General features: G+C 37.2%; 2 protein-coding genes and 1 long non-coding RNA gene across 3 annotated transcripts; all 3 read left to right on the top strand.

Annotated features, from left to right (window-relative positions):
• Nucleotides 1-4,070: 4,070 nt before the first annotated feature.
• LOC136266257 (uncharacterized) lies at nt 4,071-6,354 on the top strand. Its single transcript, XR_010706002.1, has 3 exons — nt 4,071-4,208; nt 6,156-6,205; nt 6,267-6,354. It is a non-coding gene; the product is annotated as an uncharacterized lncRNA (long non-coding RNA).
• A 517-nt stretch (nt 6,355-6,871) lies between these two features.
• On the top strand, nt 6,872-11,260 carry LOC136267594 (uncharacterized). Its single transcript, XM_066062754.1, has 2 exons — nt 6,872-9,772; nt 9,843-11,260. Exon 1 carries the CDS (start codon nt 6,872-6,874, stop codon nt 9,101-9,103), a length of 2,232 nt encoding a protein of 743 aa, XP_065918826.1. The 3' UTR covers nt 9,104-9,772; nt 9,843-11,260.
• A 4,894-nt stretch (nt 11,261-16,154) lies between these two features.
• LOC136267593 (probable outer membrane protein pmp20) lies at nt 16,155-19,687 on the top strand. Its single transcript, XM_066062753.1, has 2 exons — nt 16,155-18,480; nt 18,642-19,687. The coding sequence occupies exons 1-2, from the start codon at nt 16,155-16,157 to the stop codon at nt 19,685-19,687; spliced, it is 3,372 nt and encodes a 1,123-aa protein (XP_065918825.1).
• The last annotated feature ends 425 nt before the right edge of the window (nt 19,688-20,112 follow it).

The raw sequence follows: 20,112 nt of genomic DNA, 5'->3' as shown, positions 1-20,112 counted from the left end.
AAATTTAGCACCGTATTGTAGTAATGTGGTAGAGCTTAGCTTGCCAACAACCAAGTTATTACCTAATCATGTAGGATTCATAATGAAAAACATGAAACATTTGCAGAAATTGGATCTTAAATGGGGTAGTTTAGATATCATGCAACTGCTCATAAAAATTGGTGTGCATGTCACCTTAAAGGAACTGACAATCAGATTACAGAATTCTGTTTCAGGTAACTCAGTTATAGGCTCATGGAATCTATATTCGTGGCTACATTACTGGTCTGCGTTGAAACAGTTTGTTCCTCAAAGAATAAACATTGTGAAAATGGGATCACACACAATGGGCGACCACAGTTTAGAAAATTCACTTTACAGAGAATGGAAAAAGTGCAACTCTGATTCTCCTGCTGGTCACACTGGGTATCTCAAAATTTATAACCATTTTAGAATGCCGATGAATCTTGTTCCTACTTTTCCAGTATTTCAATTAGAATTTGGTCAAACTTCTTGTCTTCCTTATGTTAGTGCTAGTACTTTAGCACAGCCAATTATGGCAAATAATGATCACGAGGACTTATTACTATTACTTGATGGTCTCCATGGTAGTAAAATAGAATACCGAGGTGTTTCATCTATAAAATTTCCATATGATATTGATTACAAATACTTAAATTGCAATGTTACAAACCTTAATTCTGTAGTTGAACTTGATTTTACATTCTGTCAGTTATATTCAGACCATTTGGAGCATTTCTCTATTGTATGTCCAAACCTTCAACGACTTAATTTGCAGTACAGTGATAGTCTTAAAAGTCTACATGGTCTGCATGTTATTGCTAATTCCTGTCATTACCTACATGGACTAAACTTGATGAATATATGTTTGAAAGATGTGGAGGATCAGATGCAATTGTGGGAAATATTGAGTGATATTAAGTTAACCCATCTAGCATTAGATCTCTGTATTTTGTTACCATCTACAAAAAGCAACAAGAAAAGGTTAAAGTTGATAAGTTTGTTTCAGAAATGTGTTAATCTACAAGCACTAGAAACAATGGCTTGCTGTCACAAATGCTCATCACGTTACGTTGACAACAGTATGTTACTGTTGTCTCATTTACCTTCACTTCAACATTTGATAATTAATGCTCACAATCACTCCATGACTTTTATGCAGAACATATTTTCTAGTTGCAAGAAACTTAGATATTTTATTACTACTTTCCATGTTAATGAGAAATCTTTAGATCTATTGTCAGCAAGTAGTTGTCATTTACAACAGCTGTGTATACAGTTTATCAATGCTGAACTTTCAGGAAATTTTATGAATACAATATCAGTTCATGGTGGACTGGTACATGTACTGTTGTGTGTAGCATCAGTGACCAGTGAAAGTGTTGCTGTACTTGTAATGAACTCTCCTAACCTACTGACACTCCATATTTATCTTTATCATTCACAAGACCACCTGAAGATGTTGAATGAAACTCTTGATGCTACCCTTAAGGTAAAAATGTCTCAGAGAAAACTGTTTACTTGTGGAAGTTACAAAATAGTGCGCATGCAACCAGGCTATGTTGATAATGACATTGTCAATCATGAACACCTTGCAGATTTGCTATCATTTTGGTAAAATTATTAAATTTCTTACCTATAGCTATCACATTCTCACACATACAGCAACATGTAACCATGTAGTAACTTCGCATATAATATATATATTTATATCTGACATAGTCTGGGAAAACCAGTGATCGCCTATTTAAAAGTATCACTGCTAGTTTACAGTATCCAGTGTGTTGTAGCTCACCAATGGTTGAAGCTATGTGTACCAAATATTCACACGCTTTACACCAGTTTTTCCCTTCCAGAGAATCCCCTGTACAAGTAGCCAACAGCTAATTTTCCCACCATTTCAGATAGTTTTAAAGCTATCAGGTGAGTTCTAAAAGGGGTTAAAAGCGGGAGCTGGAGGAGGGCAAGAGACTGTTTAAAAAAATTAAAGAGGAAGGCATAGAGATGAATTAAGCCAAGTTATGGGCCATTCAGGTATCAGAACTGGCTAAAATGAAAGGACTTTTTTTTACAGCACAACACCACAGGGCTGTACAGCCACATACAGCCATCCCTAGGCTCCATTAGAGCCCTAGAATGCTTGTACACATCACCGCTGTGCTTGGGAAAGGCAGCCAGTAAAAGCAGATCATTCAAGTCTAGTGATTTTGGTAATGAAATTAGTTTGATAGTTTATTCACGTAGCTTTGTGCTCTTGGTGAAAATCAAATCTGCTTTCATGGGAAATAAGACCAGTTTTCCCAGAGCTAGTCACACACACACACACACACACACACACACACACACACACACACACACACACACACACACACACACACACACACACACACACACACACACACACACACACACACACACACACACACACACACACACACACACACACACACAAAGCACGCAGTGAAGTGCACACAAGCATGTCTAATTTTGCAGTTAGCTACATGCAGATGAGGTAAATACTTGAGCTTGAAATTAAATAAATGAAAACTTGTGTATGATGGTGACTTAGCTAATTATGGATGTGCGTGGCTATTAATCACTACAATCATATTCATAATTCTCTATACTCTACATGCACAGTATCTTTTCTTTTACTCACAGTGTCTTAGAATCTTCTGTAGCACAGTATGTCTCATACAAAATCTGTTCACTGTAAAAAATAAGTAATGAATACTGTGGCAAATACTGAACATAATTGTACATTTTAGCAGCTGTCAGCATTGACATTCAACTATTTTAACAGTATCCACTACTTATATTGTAGAGTGTTTTCTTTTTATAGACCATGAACAATACATCTAAAGCATATATGGACAATGAAAACATGGAAAAAGCGAGCTAATCTCTTCTAGGGATTAACAAGAGGGGATCAAAGGGGTAAAACTGCTAAAAACCTACTAAACATTGAAATACTCCAATAAAACAGTCAACTAACTCTAATAGAACACCCATCATTAAAATTCTTTAAACTATAAAGAAGAAACATAAACTCCTAGACCAATTGAACTTCAAGTTTGAACCATACTGCAGAATTTGCGCTGTCCCTTTATATGAAAGCTAGTTATCACTGCAGAGATAACGTTACCACTGTAGAAATGACACTTAGTTAAAGTGGCTCACAGTGCTTATTCAATAAGGTTCAGTCAATATTATTGCCGAATTCAATCTCAGAAAGCTAAATCAAGGGCATGCCCCTGACCCCCTACTAGTTTATTTATTTAAAATAAATAAGGTGTCAGTGAGTGTCTCACTGAGTGTACTTCTCACACTGCACTATACTAGCTGTATCAACCAGTTGTCACATTTTTTGCCCCCACTATAGATGCCACTAGCTAGCTTAGCACCCCACTTGGGAAATCCTAGATCTTGGCTCCATTATGAGCTCCATTAAAGTATAGAATTTAGAGGATCTCGCATGCAAGCACAATTTTTGTGCTTAATGCATGCATTAGGCTATTATTATTATATTGCTTGTTTCCCGTCACCCAATGGAACAAAAACTGATGCGATTATTAATTTTACACTTGACTCTTGTTCTTTCAGTTTCTGACTGCTCTATTAGAGTATCTGGATCATGAAGGCTACCAGGTTTGTACACCTATGCAGCCTGTGGAACAAAAGTGAAGGGACTTCTATCCTTCTACTATGTTTATATGCACAGCTAATGCATTTATCATAAAGCTTAGTTACTCGGTGCCCTCCTTCTTTTTCTTTTCTTATTAGTACTTATCATGAAATAGTGCATTCACGTGATCTACGTATATAATCAAATAATTAAAACTTGGTGTGGCTACCTAGAAATTGATGCGGGCAGTGACAGGAAACAAGAAATTTAATAATGATGGCCTTATGCATCTAGCTCGTGCCCAGCCGGGCTCGCGCATTGATGTGGGTGTTTTGCGCATTAGCGCGAGCCCGACTATCTAGCTATATGCTGGGCACGAGACTAGGCACGACTATATAACTATATGCTGGGCACGTGATCACACATTCATGAAGAGACTCAGTGGTGAACGTGAACGCGTGGAAGATGCTCCGCAGAAAGACGACGTGTATATCTGATTCACTACACAATTGAGAACTGGGCAAAAGGACTTCGAGAACAACTGGCCTGGGCATAGAAACGCGTCATTGATTGGTGTGAATACGTACGTAGCTAGCTCACTTTTAGACAGCATAGAGTGTATCTGGATCATTGCAGATCAATATTCATTTTCATAAATACTTCCTTTCTTTGAAGCTCTGTGTATCTTTAGAAATCCTACAAATACGTAGCTAAGCTTTTTGGTTGGTATACTTCACCGTTTTCTGTTTAGCTATTGTGACTGACTTGGACATGGTCAGTTTTTTCCGAGTACCTTGCTTTGTGCCGGATGTAGCTACGTAGATTATCACTAGCTACAGTTATATAATTTCTTGTAGTTAACTTGTTGTTGTCATATTTCTGCATGTTGTATGGATATTTAGCTATGCCTATGGGTGATTGTTTGTGACTTACTAACTATATGTCCATTCTATGTCACAGTAAGGGGGAAGCATGGTTGCCTTTTGTGTAACCCTTAGCTTTTCCCACTAACAGAAATTGATAATCTAATCTGATCTGTTTGACGTGCATTGATAAATATCTAGTAGCTATTAGTCTCGATCCCAGGTCACTTTTTTCCTTTTTTGTCGGGACAGGAAAAAGGTAACATGGAACATCTACAGATTATAGCACGACATAAGTAATAAGTGTAGGTTGATGATTGTAAACTTTACAAGAATGTATAGTGCGTTATTAATGTAACTACCAAGCCACACATTGTTAGAATAAAACTTCAGAGCCATCTTTCAAATTTAACAGATATATAGCTATACTGAGTAACTACCCTTTGATGAATATATCTGCTTGCTATATAGCTATAGCCTGGCACATTTTACTTGGTATATGACTACGTATATTGGAACCTGCAGCTACATGTGTATTATGGGACCAACCAAAAGTGTCCTGATTATCCAAGATGTCGTGATCATCAAGGTGTCCTGATTGTCAAGGTCACGCTTCATGTATCGAAGCATAGTTTTATACCACGTGTACAGGTATCTTCTTTTTCAAGTGTCCTGATTAACAGGTTCCAACCACTCTATATAGCTACTGAATTTGTTGCTATTATACTTAATAGAATTCAGTGTTGAAACTGAAACTGTTTACAAGATATCATGTGACTCAATCAAAATACTTTGTAGGAAGCCATGTTGTGATTAAAATGTACCACAACAAAACCTTCAGACATGCAGATTGATACATTTCATACTTTCAAGTTTGCATACATGTGATACCCAGAGGTTTTAGTAAGCAGCACTTAGTTCAAAGTCTTATTATTTGAATATTTGTTTTCTTGAAATTCCTAGCAGTTTGCACAACATTACTCATGCATATTGGCTAGCATTTTGAGAATCTGTTACACAAATGTATGACATGATAAAGTGTTTACAAACTGAATTCTACACATATGAGGGCAAAAGTTTTTAACAATGTCATAACTTTGGCCGCCAACACTCATACTCTACACATTGTAGTGACCACTTTGCCAACCTATCTAATTATCATCTATCAAGCAAGCACTATGAAGTATATGATCTAGTGCTAGCACTTGGTGGAATAATGTTACTTGTAAGATACCATTTCCTCCTGCAATTAGGCTTGAGCCAATTATGCTTTGAAAATAGCCTATTATAATTTTGAGCAGTGTTCAAAAATCCAGTATATTATGCTCGACCTGAATGACTAATCCTGAACTTGTTGAATGTGTTAAATCTATGTATTTAAGTAACGATGTGTGTTAGTAATTAGTGCTATGTGTGTATAGTTTTGTTTTTGCATCTATTTGTGCTGTATGTATGTGTTTTAGCTCTGGTAAGGAAGAACGGCTCGTGCCAATTACCAATAGGATAATAATAAATCAATCAATCAATCAATCAAACTTGGATCCTTAGCTTCTACTTTGTAAGAGTTTAGCTGACAGTCTATAATGTTGTTATGCATCCCTAAAAAACATCTTGGCATATTTAGCTAGATCACTCTGCTACTGATACTTTTTGTTGATCCCTTATAGGTTGCACAATTTATGAACCACCATCTAACAACCAACCATATTGCAGTAAGGTAAATCAGTTACTTTTACATGCCACCATGCTTATTTATATGTTTGCATTCATTTGTATAGAAACTAAAGATGTCTTGTGAGGGTTACCTGCAGCGTTCGTCCAACATACTGCACCTGTGGCATAAACTGACCTACTACAAGATTGTCCTCAGAAATGAAAGAATAGAATTCATGAAGGTGAACTCAGATGGCAAAACCACAGTGAAGCACACATTTTCAAGGAACAATGCTGATATCCTGGTAGTTCCAGTTAGCAAGAACCCCAAAAGTAACAACTTTTTTGCATTTCACATTTTGAATGCAAAAAAACAGGAAGAGGATAGCCACATACCGAGCTAACAATATAGCTGACATGCGTAAGTTTATGGCAGCTCTGGGAGGAGCTACTTCATCATCAACTGACCTGCTGGCTGATGATCGAACACTGGGAGACATCATAGATTCGCCATCAATGCCTAACTTGTATTACAACTCTTACAATCCCAAAGAACAACTGCTTGCCAGGTATAAGTCTTTCGATACAATTTCCTTGCAACCAGAAGAAGAAATAGTTGCAAAAAGATTGATTCTTGAAAAACCACCAACCTATCATGAATTCCTTTCTAAGCTACCACCAGAATATTACCTACCTGAAGGAATGACCCTCCCTGAAGCAATCATCAGGTATGCAAGTGGTGATGTTAGACACGGAGGATTTTAATAGCTTTGACAAAGATGTGAGGAGACCATGGAATGACACCTACCTACCTCCACATGGCCCAGACACGGAGGATTTTAATAGCTTTGACAAAGATGTGAGGAGACCATGGAATGACACCTACCTACCTCCACATGGCCCTCCAGTGTTTACTCCAATCAGCATCGGCTATGGCTTGGAAATTGGTTACAAGTCCGGTTACCAAGCACTCTGGGACCCTGCTTCACAAAAGGTTTTCTACATTGATCATGTAGCTAAGACCAGCATGACAGAAATTAGGACACCGTCACCTTTTCCTCAAGAGGAATCACCCAGTGGTGATGCCCTAACTGCTACTGATAGTAGTGGGAATCCTGAAGATTACAAGTTGAAGTTGACCAGTATGAAAATAGTGGGTTGGGATGTTGATGGTGTATTTAAACCAAATGAATGCATAGAAGTTTTTAACATAAACATAAAAAATGCTGGAGAAGAGCCATTGCCATCTGGAATAACTTTATCTATTTCTTCCAATCCACTGGTGAGATTTGAAAATATCTCCCTTTCTTTGCCTGCTCTTGAAGCTGGAGGTACCTACGAAGTTCCTGATAGGCTATATGGACGTATTTTTGATCATCCCACACCAAATGAACCAGGTCCATTTAGCTCAGAAGCTGATTTTTCTCCAGTGATCTTCCTACCCAATAGTGCCAAGAAGAAGCTTTTTACAATGCAGCAGAAGATGCAGGTGGAGTACCCAATAAAACTGATGGAGCTTAAATCACCACCTACTTTGTTGCCAGGAGAACTTGGTGTCTTTGAGATCACAATTAAAAATGTTTCCAACCGCATCTACGGCAGTGATGGTAAAGTTACTGTTGAGCTAAGTCTCCATCTTGATGCTCGCCTTTTGCCAGCCACTCCAGTCTGGGATACAGACGGTGTCCCATATTCTATTGATTTCAATCACACACAGAAAGATAGCTTTAGAGTAGAAGTGAAGGAAATTAAACCTAAAGAAACATTGACCATACATTTGGCAATAAAAATGGAGAAGGAAGCAGAAGTATTTGATCAATGCATATGGCAAGCATCTTTGTACTTTAGAAAGAAGTTGATTGAGTACAATTTCAACACTGTGTGTGTAGCACCTCTGAACAACATATTTTACCCCAATGCAGATGTCATTATGGTGACAAAAGCAATGAAAGATCTGGAGTACACTTTCTGGCAGCATCTCTTCAAGAACTTGAATTTGTCAGTGTGCACATGGAATCCAAAGGAAGATAATCTCTCTAATATGATAAAGATGAGTACAGTGAACCAGTCAGTATGCAAACTCCTCCTGTATCCATGCAGTGATGTGGACCAGCTACCAAACAAAGAACTGGTAAGATACTTACAAGGAAAAAATGAGGACGATGCACTCCCCAATACTCACATCAATATTGCTGTAATGGTACCTCCTTCCTGTGAGCCTTCAACCAAACATGCCATCAAGCAGAAGATCTTGGAACTGACTGATCTAGAAGAGCTGCCAACAGATGAAAAGAAATCAAAGAGGAAGAGTAAATCATTGGTGATTACAAGTGTTTCAGACAGGTCATCCAGCCCAGCCTCTGTCACTGGAGAAGTTGAGTATTCCACAAGTAGTGTCATTACTTATGTGATGCCTTTGTCTTCTGTTAGTAATTTCATCCTCATAGATGGGATGGATACAACTAGCAACATTGCTACTCTTCCTCTCTCCTACATTCCACTAGAGAGTCACTATGGCCAAGCGTTTTTAGCTCTGCTAGCTAGTCTACCTTTACAAAGAAAACTGCAGCTGTATGAAAATAAAAATACACTAGGTAACTTTGTGATTCCCAACAGTCTATCCATAGATGCCAGTGATCTAGTCATCCTTAGTATTGCTCATGATATATGCAAAAATGCTATAGAGTTGGCTGCAGAACCAAAAGTGCTTCAAGAAATCTTGCAAGACCAGAAGGAAGAGGGTTTTCCCAGTCAGGCAGTTAAACACCAGGCAGTGGAAACTAGTGAAGTAGAAAAGAATCCAAAGAATCGTAAGATGTTGAGACATATAACACACAACTGTCAACGTGTAAACAAGCATTTCAGGGTAAAGAAGAAAGAAATTGAAAAGTCCAAAATACCAACATTAAAGCAGATAATGAATCTATACAGTGCCCCATACCAGAAGCAATCACTACTGTAGTATCATGCATAGTATAATAGAATGCACCGTTACATTGAACTATAACAAATCTATTTAGTTTCTACTTTTCAACTTCAATACCTATACACAACTGCAAGTTGTTCTTACATTATATATACATAGTTGCAATCACAGACATTTTACATTATTAACTGTAGCGTGATGACTTTACTACTAGGGCTGGTGGTGGTATTGCTAAGCTTGAACTATCAGTGTGGTGATGCCTGTGTATTAAAGTACACAGAGATAGAAAAGAAGTTTCTAAGTAATGAAGAAAACATTGAGAAGTTGCAAGATGTTTTCTTCCCTGTCAATGGGAAAAGCACAAATTTTGCAATTGTCAACTATTTTTATTACAGTTCACAGGGAACACCAGTTGTATGTTCCTACAGTAAGATAGCTGAATCCAGGTTGTACTATTTTGCTCATGAATTTGAAGAACACTGTTATCAGCCATCATCCAATGATGTCACATCATTTTGTCACTGGATGTGGACAGACTGTGCCATCTTTGTACTGTACAGTCCAAGAGATTTACAAATACTTGCATACACTGTTAACATGTTGTTCCCACAAGTCAGAACTAACCTAACAAGTACAGTTACTTTAGAAGTTGATGACATATGCCACAACGTGACTTACAATCATTTGTTAAAGCTAACAGCAAGGGTATGTAATACACATTAGTGTATATGCACTTGACTACTGTTAGGGTTTGTATTTCTTTCTTTTTGTGTAGCTTAAAGCTTTAGCCACTGGTAAGAATGACAGTTTTACTCAGCCAGAGCTTAAAGGATATGCTACCAAAAAATTATTCACGTATATTAAATACAACAGGGAATCATCAACTTTGCACCGGGAACCACTGTTGGCAGTTTATTTTGTCATCAGATACTCAATATATGTTATAAACACTATTGGGACACTATTCTTTATTCCACTTATTGTAATCACAGCCAGAAAATTGTACCCTTGCATTTATGATAGCATACAAGCCTCACCACTATACTATGCTGTGCTATGGGGCCTGGCACTGACCAGCATTGCTCTTAATGTGGTCATCATCCTGATAAACTTTATGGTAGTCGTGTTGCCAGCATGTGTAACAGGATTTACTGCAACCACATTCTACCTGATAGTGATGCCAATTGTTGAGTTAGTGACAGTGTTCTTTGTGCCATTGAAAGATGATATTAGAATTCCAAAGTGCATGTGGTTTTCTACTGGTGGATGTCTATTTGGAAATTCGCCTAAACTTGTACAAAGATTTGCCTTGTGGAATGTTTTTGTGTTGGTGCAGTTGCTTGTCTTTCATACCATCTTCTTCCTCATTGCCTTTGTCTACTGGCCACTTCTTTCAACTGGTGTGCTCATAGCAAATGCACTAATAGTGTTTTGTACTGTCTCATTGATTGGCTTGTTGCTGTTGATAGAACTACTACTGAGACCCAAACATGGTGACTATGATGTGACTGATATTTGGCTAGCAGTGTCCAACTTGGTCAAGGCATTTCTTGTTGGGGGCATCCTCTACTGCTTGACAACAACTTTGATTGGATTTGCTCTGGAGAGCAGCACACTGAGGAGAATACTCCTGTTTGTAGGTGGTCCTTTAGTTGCTACTGTCATTTTGGCTACTGTGCACTGGATATCATCTGGAATGCATCACTAATGTTAGTTGTTTATGCACTATGAAACCAAAACAATATATTACAATTACAAACATGGATAGCTATGCATACTCACTTTCAATCTTTCAATAAGAAACTGTGAGAGTTAACAATACATCTTATTGTACTATAGACACAATAGATTGTATGAATAAAATTTTTGTTGAAGTACTTTAAAACACTACTGGTGCTAAGAATAACAGGACCTGGATAGCTACAATTCCCTTAAGTGAGTATTATTCACTTAAAGAAATGTTAATGTATTTATTATCAACTTTACCAGTTAGGAACTGGAAGGCGAACGTAGAAGGCAGAGCCTGTAAGCATGTTTACCAGCCCTTATAAGCGTGTTTACCCTTAGCCTAGGAACCTAAGAGAAAATCTTTGAGTAAAGTAAACCAGGAAAAGCTATACAAAAGGCACATTTTCTCCAATATATGCTGAGCTGAACCCTCAAAAACATTTATATAACTCAAGGATGGAACTGCACAAGTTTTTGAAATTTGGCTCATTTGTAAGTACTGCTTGACCAGCTAAAATATTTCATTCAAATGTCTGACACAATATTTATGACCAATCAAAATTTTACCATACATTTTCTATGGAGAAATCATGACAATACACAGTCTGTTATGTCCCTTTCCTGAACTTGTAATGGGGCCAAATGACACATATAGCATTCACAAAACAGAACAGAATAACCTCTTGACACCTTTACTGTCACCACTAATCATATGTGGTTGGCTGAAATGTTATTTCTCTTGAGAAAAAAAGATTTGTTTATCTTTTCAGTTGTTTTCTCAGGGCTCATGCAGCTTGTCCATACTATAGCCCCAGCCCTACTATTGTCTATGTAGATTACACTGTGGAGTGTGGCCAAGGGGGTTTTTCTAACAGGAACAATCAGGGCAGATCCAGGATTTCATATGAGGAGGTGCTTACTGGAACTAAGAACTGGATGAGTGAATGAAGCATGCTGAGCTTAACTTGTGTAACATGCTCCATACCTCCACCAATGTATTGTGTATATTTGTGCAGCTGTACCCCCTGTGTTGTATCAGCCATATGGCTGTCTTACACAGTAATTAAATAGGAAACTTTATTTTCTGAGATTGAATTTTGTAACAATTTCAACTGAACTTTATTGAATAAGACTATGTATAGATATATATTGTGGGACACTTCACAAAATCATCAGTCTCCAGCAGTGGTAATACAACTTTAAAGCTATATTCAGAGGGCACAGCAGTCTACAGCAGTCTGGTTGTAAGATGTATATAATCCACAGTTAACAGTGTGGAAACTAGCTGCAGCTGAATTGATTTACAATTTGTATATTTTTTACTAGGGGATAGCAATACCTCTCCCAATATGTATAGAATCTGGATTATACTCTAGTGTAGTGTTGTCACAGGACTTTAGTTGTATGAGCACCATGTAAACTTCAAATGCAATTTACAAGTAGAAGGAAAATTTAGACACGTGCATTGATCAAGTATAGAATTTCTGGGTAGCAAGGGCCTGTGCCCCAGCTAATGTTTGTACTGCCATTGATTGCATAGAAACTAATGTTGTATAGTTGTATAGGACTACATGGCTTTTTCTTAATGTGCAAATACAAAAACAAGGTCTTTGAGTGTGTACACATCACAGTGTACCACTTTGTATATTTCACTAACCATTCTATGTCACTGGTGTGTCACTGTGTACCACGTGTCACTGTATATCACTGGTGTGTGTGTGTGTGTGTATGTTGTGTGTGTGTTTCTTGTGTGTGTGTGTGTGTGTGTGTGTGTGTGTATGTTGTGTGTGTGTTTCTTGTGTGTGTGTGTGTGTGTGTGTGTGTGTGTGTGTGTGTGTGTGTGTGTGTGTGTGTGTGTGTGTGTGTGTGTGTGTGTGTGTGTGTGTGTGTGTGTGTGTGTGTGTGAGTGTGTGTGTGTGTGTGTGTGTGTGTGTGTGTGTGTGTGTGTGTGTGTGTGTGTGTGTGTGTGTGTGTGTGTGTGTGTGTGTGTGTGTGTGTGTGTGTGTGTGTGTGTGTGTGTGTGTGTGTGTGTGTGTGTGTGTGTGTGTGTGTGTGTGTGTGTTACTGACCACTATACTGCACTGTAAGTATTACCGTGTACATACCACTTTAACATATCACTGTGTACAATGTAACTGTATCACTGTGTACCATTCCATTCTGTACCACTCCATATCACTGTGTACCACTCTGTGTCATTGTGTACCACTCTGTATCATTGCATACCACGCTCGATCACTACATGTGTACCACTCTTTGCCACTGAATGAGTTACCTGTGGGGTACTATGATTCAAATGTTTCCCAGGGGAAGGACTGGTACCATGTATGCAGGAGGCTGTACCATGTCGATGGGTGATGTTGTAGGCTCACCTGAACACCACCCATTACATGAGGTATGAAGCTGCAATGTGTATCCTGGGAGCAGCTAAACAATTAGTAAATAATGGTGAAATAACACATCAATATATATATTATAGGTGTACAGTTGCTGATGGGAGATGTCCAAACCTTAGTGGAAGACACTGTGAACTTAATCTCATTGGTTAGCATGTTATCAATGTTGAATTTTTTTCCAACAAATAATTTCAGAATGAAAAGCTGGAGATAAACACATATGTAGCATCACAGTAAATATCTGTACCATTAATTGGAGAAGATAAGCTAATTAAGAGAGACTTGAGAGTCTAAGAATAATAATTATTCCACTATAGCACTATAGTAAGCACTGTAGCAATTGTACAAGTTATAAAACATGATGGCACTAAATATATAGTGATCTCAGCATTATGCAGTTCATTGTAAGAGTACCACATTGCTTAACATGAATTATTTTAAAATTTTCAAAATAGTCAATATTTTATAATTCTTTGAAAGCTTTGATTGCTTAAAATTTACATTCTGTGATTATTAAAATGCTGCCTGTTAGATTACAATAGAGGTCATAACTAATTATAATGTGTTTAGCTATACAACCCTAAAAACTAAATTTGTGTTGGATGACAGAGTTGAGAGGTGTCAGGCTATTATCAATACAACAGTGCTGGTTTGTAACATAACAACTTTGTTGGATTAAACTGAACTATTTACTAGGTACCAATCTAAAGAAGCTTGACTTGTACCATTAACAAAAGCAGGTAACTTAAATATCCACAAAGACTCCAGAAAGTATTTTTGAAGTTTGATATATTAAAATGTAATAATACAATTGCAAGTGCTACTGAATGATGATGATGTAGCTGATTCCAGAAAGTTAGTCACCATTGTAAAACTGATCTGACAAGTGTTCATTTAATTTCAATATACCAGAACACACGAGTGTTTGGGTATGTTATAAGTTATTTAAAGAGTTAAGAGGTGTTATTGAGGGACTTTTGACTTTTTCTGTGGCCATAATGCATGTACATACTTCATTCTTTTGAAAACCTGGTGTAGAAAGTCAGAAACAATTTATTCTGGAGTTGATTTGATTAGAAGGAAATCTAATGGAGTTAACTGACATGTGCCAACTTGGTTTGGTGATTGTTTCCAGGTACACACACACAAACACACACACACACACACACACACACACACACACACAACATACACACACGTACACACACACATACACACGTGTGCATGCACACACATATCATGATGAATACACACACCAATTAATGCACACACAAAGCAAAGTTTGAAATTTTTTCAGCTTTATGTACATGATCACACCCACCCAGTTGACTGAGCCACTCGTGTGTACATGTGCACACACATGCTAACCCTCACACACACTACTAGCAAAGAGAATTCTTTGGCTGCCATATATGTACATGGTCATACCAATAGGCTACTTAGCTGAATGGGTCACCTGTGCACTACTGAGGTGTCAGTGGATGCTACATCTAGCTGTATTTATCTCCAACTTTCCATTCTGAAATTTTTTGTTGGAAAACAATGTGGCAAAATGGTAAAATTTAATTAATTAATTAAGTATGACAACAGGCTATATAATGAGATTAAAGCTTCACACCCAGTCTCTTCCACTAAGGTTTGGACCTCTCCCCATCAACAACTTAGCATACGCCTGTAATTGATGTGCTATCTCATCCAGCTATTTGGCTGTTCCAGGATACACAGAGCCTCATGTCACATAATGGGTGAAGTTCAGGTGCCTACGACATTGTTTATGTGATTCATTATAAGAACACCACATTGCATAATCAACTTTCAAGATATGTAGCTGGCATTTTATCTCTTTGAAAGCATAAAATACATTCTATTATTATTATGTTTTAAATGCTGCCATCATAGAGGTCAAAACTGATGTAGTTTCAATCCTAGAACACTAAATTTTGTGTCGGATTCAGTATCATTTGGAGTTGAGAGGTGTTGGATTACAAAAGCTACTAACAGTGTTTGTACATAACTGGATTAGAAAGGATTCTGGATTATTGACAAGGTGTCTAGCAGTCTAAAGAGGTTTGACATAATTTCCCATATCCATTACCAAGAGTAGAATACTTGTTTTCTGCTGGGAAGTATTCTTTGAAGCTTGATATTTCTTAACCATAATGTATAATTATAAGTGCTACTGAATGATAGCAAATTCCAGAAAGCAACCAGGTATATATATATATATATATAGTCACCATTAAAACACTGACCTGACAAGTGTTGATTTATTTTAATATACCGGATTACAATTGGCCATGTTATAGACATTGGTATCATGGAACTTTACTTCCCTGAGATAATAGCTAACTAGCTAGTAAGATGGTATATTTACGGGTTTAAAATTCAGCTGCAGGATTCATTCTTAAATATTATTTTGGGATGACTTCTGTGGCCATTATGCATGTCAAGAGTACTTCATTCTTCTGAAAACCTGGTGTAGAAAGCCAGGTATATATCCTATATGTCTCTATTGATTCAGGAGATGTGTTATCCTAACAGAAACCTACAGAACTAGAAGTAAGTACAAATATGTATGTATACAGAAGTATAGTGTATTATGTCTGATTTGACACATGTTGTAGTTATGATGATAGTTTTCTTGATGTACAGCTTAATATTCTCATACTATAATACCAAAACAATGATATTATAAAACAATAATGATCAATCTAAAATTGCCTCTGGCACTTGTTGGAGGGCTGATGTCTTGAAGCCTGTACATACTGTACACATGTGTACAAAGTTGTGCTTGGGTGAAACTCAAAACCTAGTGTTTGTCCTCGCATTATTGCACAGACAATAATGTAAAACAATGGGAGGGTTCATATGGTATGAAAACTAAAAAAGTATGATTTCTGCAATTGTGATCAGTGAGACTATAAATTCAATAGTGTTCTAGTTTTGGTATATGTGTTACAATGATGGTGGTATTAAGGATTACAAATGTTTTACTACTGACCCTTCTTTTGGGGAACTTTGAAGGAGTTACTGGCAGTACAGATACTCAAGAGGTTGTCAATAATTCAGGAAGACAAAGTGTTGACAAGGACCTAACCTGTTGTACAATTCTGAAGCAATCCTTTCATTCAATCACTGACACACTCAATAACCTGAATGTCACTAGCAACACTATCATTAAAATTTCAAGTGACATTGTGTTGTCTTCTAAGGTGGTATTATACAATCTTGAAAACATCACAGTAGTTGGACTGGGACATCCTATTATAAAATGTGATGGAATGGGTGCATTAAGATTTGTCTCCTGCACAAATGTAACAATTGAAGGCATAAACTGGGAGAAATGTGGCTCTTATAGCAACAAATCAACTTTTGGAATCAAGTTTCTGAACTCATCAAATATAGCGATCCAAACTTGCTCATTTCGTCACTCAAGAGGACAAGCCATAGTTCTTTCAGAAGTGTTTGGAAATGTACACATTACCAATTGTGAATTTACTCATAACAGAGAAGATCACAAACATGGGGTAGCTATTCATTATTCATCCGGCAAAACTGAATTTGAATCTGAACCAAAATTTACAATTGACAACTGTACTTTCTCTTTCAATGGAGCTGCTAATAAAAGTGTAGTCTACATTGGATGCTCAGCAAACCTACCATGTGCTCATTTAAGCATTAGAAATTCTGTATTTACTCACAACAAAGGAGTTCCCATTTACATCTCACATAATACACTCCATCTTGAAGGTAATGTATTGTTTGAACAGAACAAAGCAACTGACGGTGGAGGAGTTTATGGTTACAAATCAGTCATCAATTTTGATCACAGGTCTTACATAAAATTTTACAATAATTCAGCAAGCACTAATGGAGGAGCAATTTACCTCGATAATTCTAGAATGTACTTTGGAGGAAATTCTCTCATAGAATTGACAGGAAATAATGCAAGATCTGATGGCGGTGCAATCTTCATCAGAAAATCACAAATCTTGTTTGATAAAAATACATTACTACCAGTTCAAGGCAATAATCCAGTCACATTTGCTGGTAGTTTGTACTGTGATAATAATTGTAAACAATCATTGCATGGAAACCTAACAGTGATGTTTAGCAAGAACTTGGCTAGAAGATCTGGTGGAGCTATTGCCTTATATGATCACTCTGGCATATCATTTGGAGGAAATTCATTTGTATCATTTAAAAGCAATCTTGCTAGATCTGCAGGAGCATTGTTTTCTGTTCATTATTCAAAAATATCATTTGAAGGAGATTCAGCAGTGACATTTAAACATAATCATGCTAGTGGTCAAGGAGGAGCTGTTGTTTCACAAGATAATTGTAATATATATTTTGGTGGAAGTACAGTAGTGGTATTCATTAACACTAGCTCTACGTATGGTGGGGCTGTATTCTCCTCACATTATTCAGTTATATCATTTGGTGATGACTCATCAGTGGTGTTTAATAACAACAGTGCTGAAGAAGGTGGATCTTTGTACTCTCAGGAGAATTCCAGTATATTATTTGATCAGAATGTAACTGTGACATTCACAAGCAACACAGCTAGAGTGAATGGAGGGGCTATCCGCCTTAATTTAAACTGCACTGTTACACTTGTTAAAACTGCAAAAGTGAAATTTTACACTAACACTGCTGCATATGGTGGAGCTATTTATTCTCAAAGTTATTCTATTTTAGCAATTGATGGCAGCTCAACATTGGCATTTACAGGTAACAAAGCTGATAAAAATGGTGGGGCTATCAACTTTCAGTTAAACAGCAGTGTCCTGCTAAATGAAAATTCAATGGTAGCATTAAATGTTAATGGTGCAAGAAATGGTGGAGCTGTTCTTTTAAGTTTTTCTTCTATATTATTGGGTGGAAATTCTACTATGACATTCACAGGTAACAAAGCCAGTCTCTCTGGAGGAGCTGTCTACTCTAGTTTCAACTCTACTGTTAGTCTTGTTGAGAAATCTAAAATGAAATTTGATGCCAACACTGCTGCATCTGGGGGAGCTATTTATTCTCATGACCACTCTGCTTTATTATTTAATGGATGCTCAACATCAATATTTAGTGGTAACAAAGTAAGTGGAAGTGGAGGGGCTATCAGCTCTTTTTCCAATAGTACTGTACTATTCATTGAAAACTCAAAAGTGATATTTAATGATAACAGTGCTTTATATGGTGGAGCATTTTATTCTAAAACTCATTCTACCTTAGTATTTGATGGGAACTCAACAGCAACATTTAGTGGTAATTATGCTAGATTTAATGGAGGAGGTATTATATTTCACATAAATTGTAATGTCTTTATTGATGGGAATACGACAGTGACTTTTATTCGCAATAATGCTGAAAATGGAGGTGGCGTTTGCTCTATGACCCATTCTCAATAAAATTCAGTGGATACTCATTGGTAACATTTAATGTTAATAATGCAGTCTATGGAGGAGCTATGCTCTTGGTGGGTCATTCCACTGTAGCATTTGACAGAAACTCAACCGTGTTATTTAATGGTAATAGTGCAACATACGGAGGAGCCATCTTTTCTCGAATTCATTGCATTATAATATTTGACAGAAATTCGAGAGCAACATTTGATGCTAACAAAGCAGCCAACGGAGGAGCTATATATTCTAATGCTTTCTCCATTGTAATGTTTAATAGAAGCTCAAGAGTGACATATTTAGGTAACATTGCAACATCTAATGGGGGTGCTATCAGCTGTAACTCTAATTGTAGTGTATTGTTTGATGGAAATACGAAATTGACTTTTAGTAACAATAGTGCTGAAATTGGAGCAGCAGTCTACTCAGGTGAATACTCTAGAATATCATTGGATGGCAATACATCAGCAACTTTTGATGGTAATAGTGCAATGAAGGGCGGGGCTTTGGGTTGTGAAAATTCTTATATACAAATTGATGGAAACTCTGTTGTGAGGTCAATAAATAATAGAGGGACACAAGGTGGGGTGATGTACTCTAGTACGTCTTACATCAGACTTCAAGGAGATTCTTTATTGGAATTTGACAACAACATAGCTGCACTTGAGGGAGGAGTGATATACAGTCACAGTCATTGTGATGTCACACTTAAAGAAAGTGTCTCAGTGGTATTTACAAACAACAGTGCCAAACAAGGTGGAGCTATTTTCATACTTCATTCCAGTGTGACATTGTCAATGCATTCAGTCACAAGATTCGATTCTAACAGTGCTGTTGAGACTGGAGGGGCCATATTCCTTAGTAGTAGCTTCACTGCAACATTTAAGGATATGGCTTATGTTGTATTTCTTTGCAACACTGCTAAGCAATTTGGGGGAGCCATTTATGGTGAACTAAAAAGTAGCACTGTGACAGAAGTATTCTCCCACACTACAGATGTTCTCTTTCACAACAACACTGCTCTTTTAGGCCCTGATGTCTACATGCATATACAAAGATCATGTGATAATACTTGTTTGAACAATAGCATTGTGGGTTAAATGTAACACACAACTATCCTCCTCGTAAAATAGTTTTGTATGACCCAGCCATCTGCATCAGTGGTAATCAAACAAAGTGTGAAATATATTTCGTGAAAAATGTGATGCTTGGCCAGGATATTGAAATTGGCGCATGTGTGTTAAGTTTATCTGACGAACCAGCTGATGGAACAGACTTTGTGGTAACTGGTAGCAGCCAAAATCATAGCATTGAGGGCCCAAGGCTTGTATCAATATCTTGTAAGGCATTTGAAGGAATCAGCATTGTAGGAAATGAAGTCTCAAATTTAACCAACTTTTCACTCAGTGTTTTATCTTACACAAGAGGTGCATCAGAAATTTCCATTGAAATAATAACTGAGATATCTCCATGTTATCCAGGCTTTGTACATAATGATGGAGCACAAAGATGCACCTGCTACAAT

This window comes from Dysidea avara, chromosome 9 (genome assembly GCF_963678975.1).
Source record: "Dysidea avara chromosome 9, odDysAvar1.4, whole genome shotgun sequence".
Classification (NCBI taxonomy): Eukaryota; Metazoa; Porifera; class Demospongiae; order Dictyoceratida; family Dysideidae; genus Dysidea; species Dysidea avara.
The sequence above is the reverse complement of the archived record's forward strand: the minus strand, read 5'-3'. Positions and strand labels throughout refer to the sequence as shown.

What these genes read in the sequence shown, in the direction of transcription:
- LOC136267594 (XM_066062754.1), top strand. Translation starts at nt 6,872, where the DNA reads ATGCAAGTGGTGATGTTAGACACGGAGGATTTTAATAGCTTTGACAAA.
- LOC136267593 (XM_066062753.1), top strand. Translation starts at nt 16,155, where the DNA reads ATGGTGGTATTAAGGATTACAAATGTTTTACTACTGACCCTTCTTTTG. An exon ending in TGCTAGATTTAATGGAGGAG is followed by an intron (nt 18,481 to 18,641) that starts GTATTATATTTC and finishes TTAATAATGCAG; the next exon opens with TCTATGGAGGAGCTATGCTC.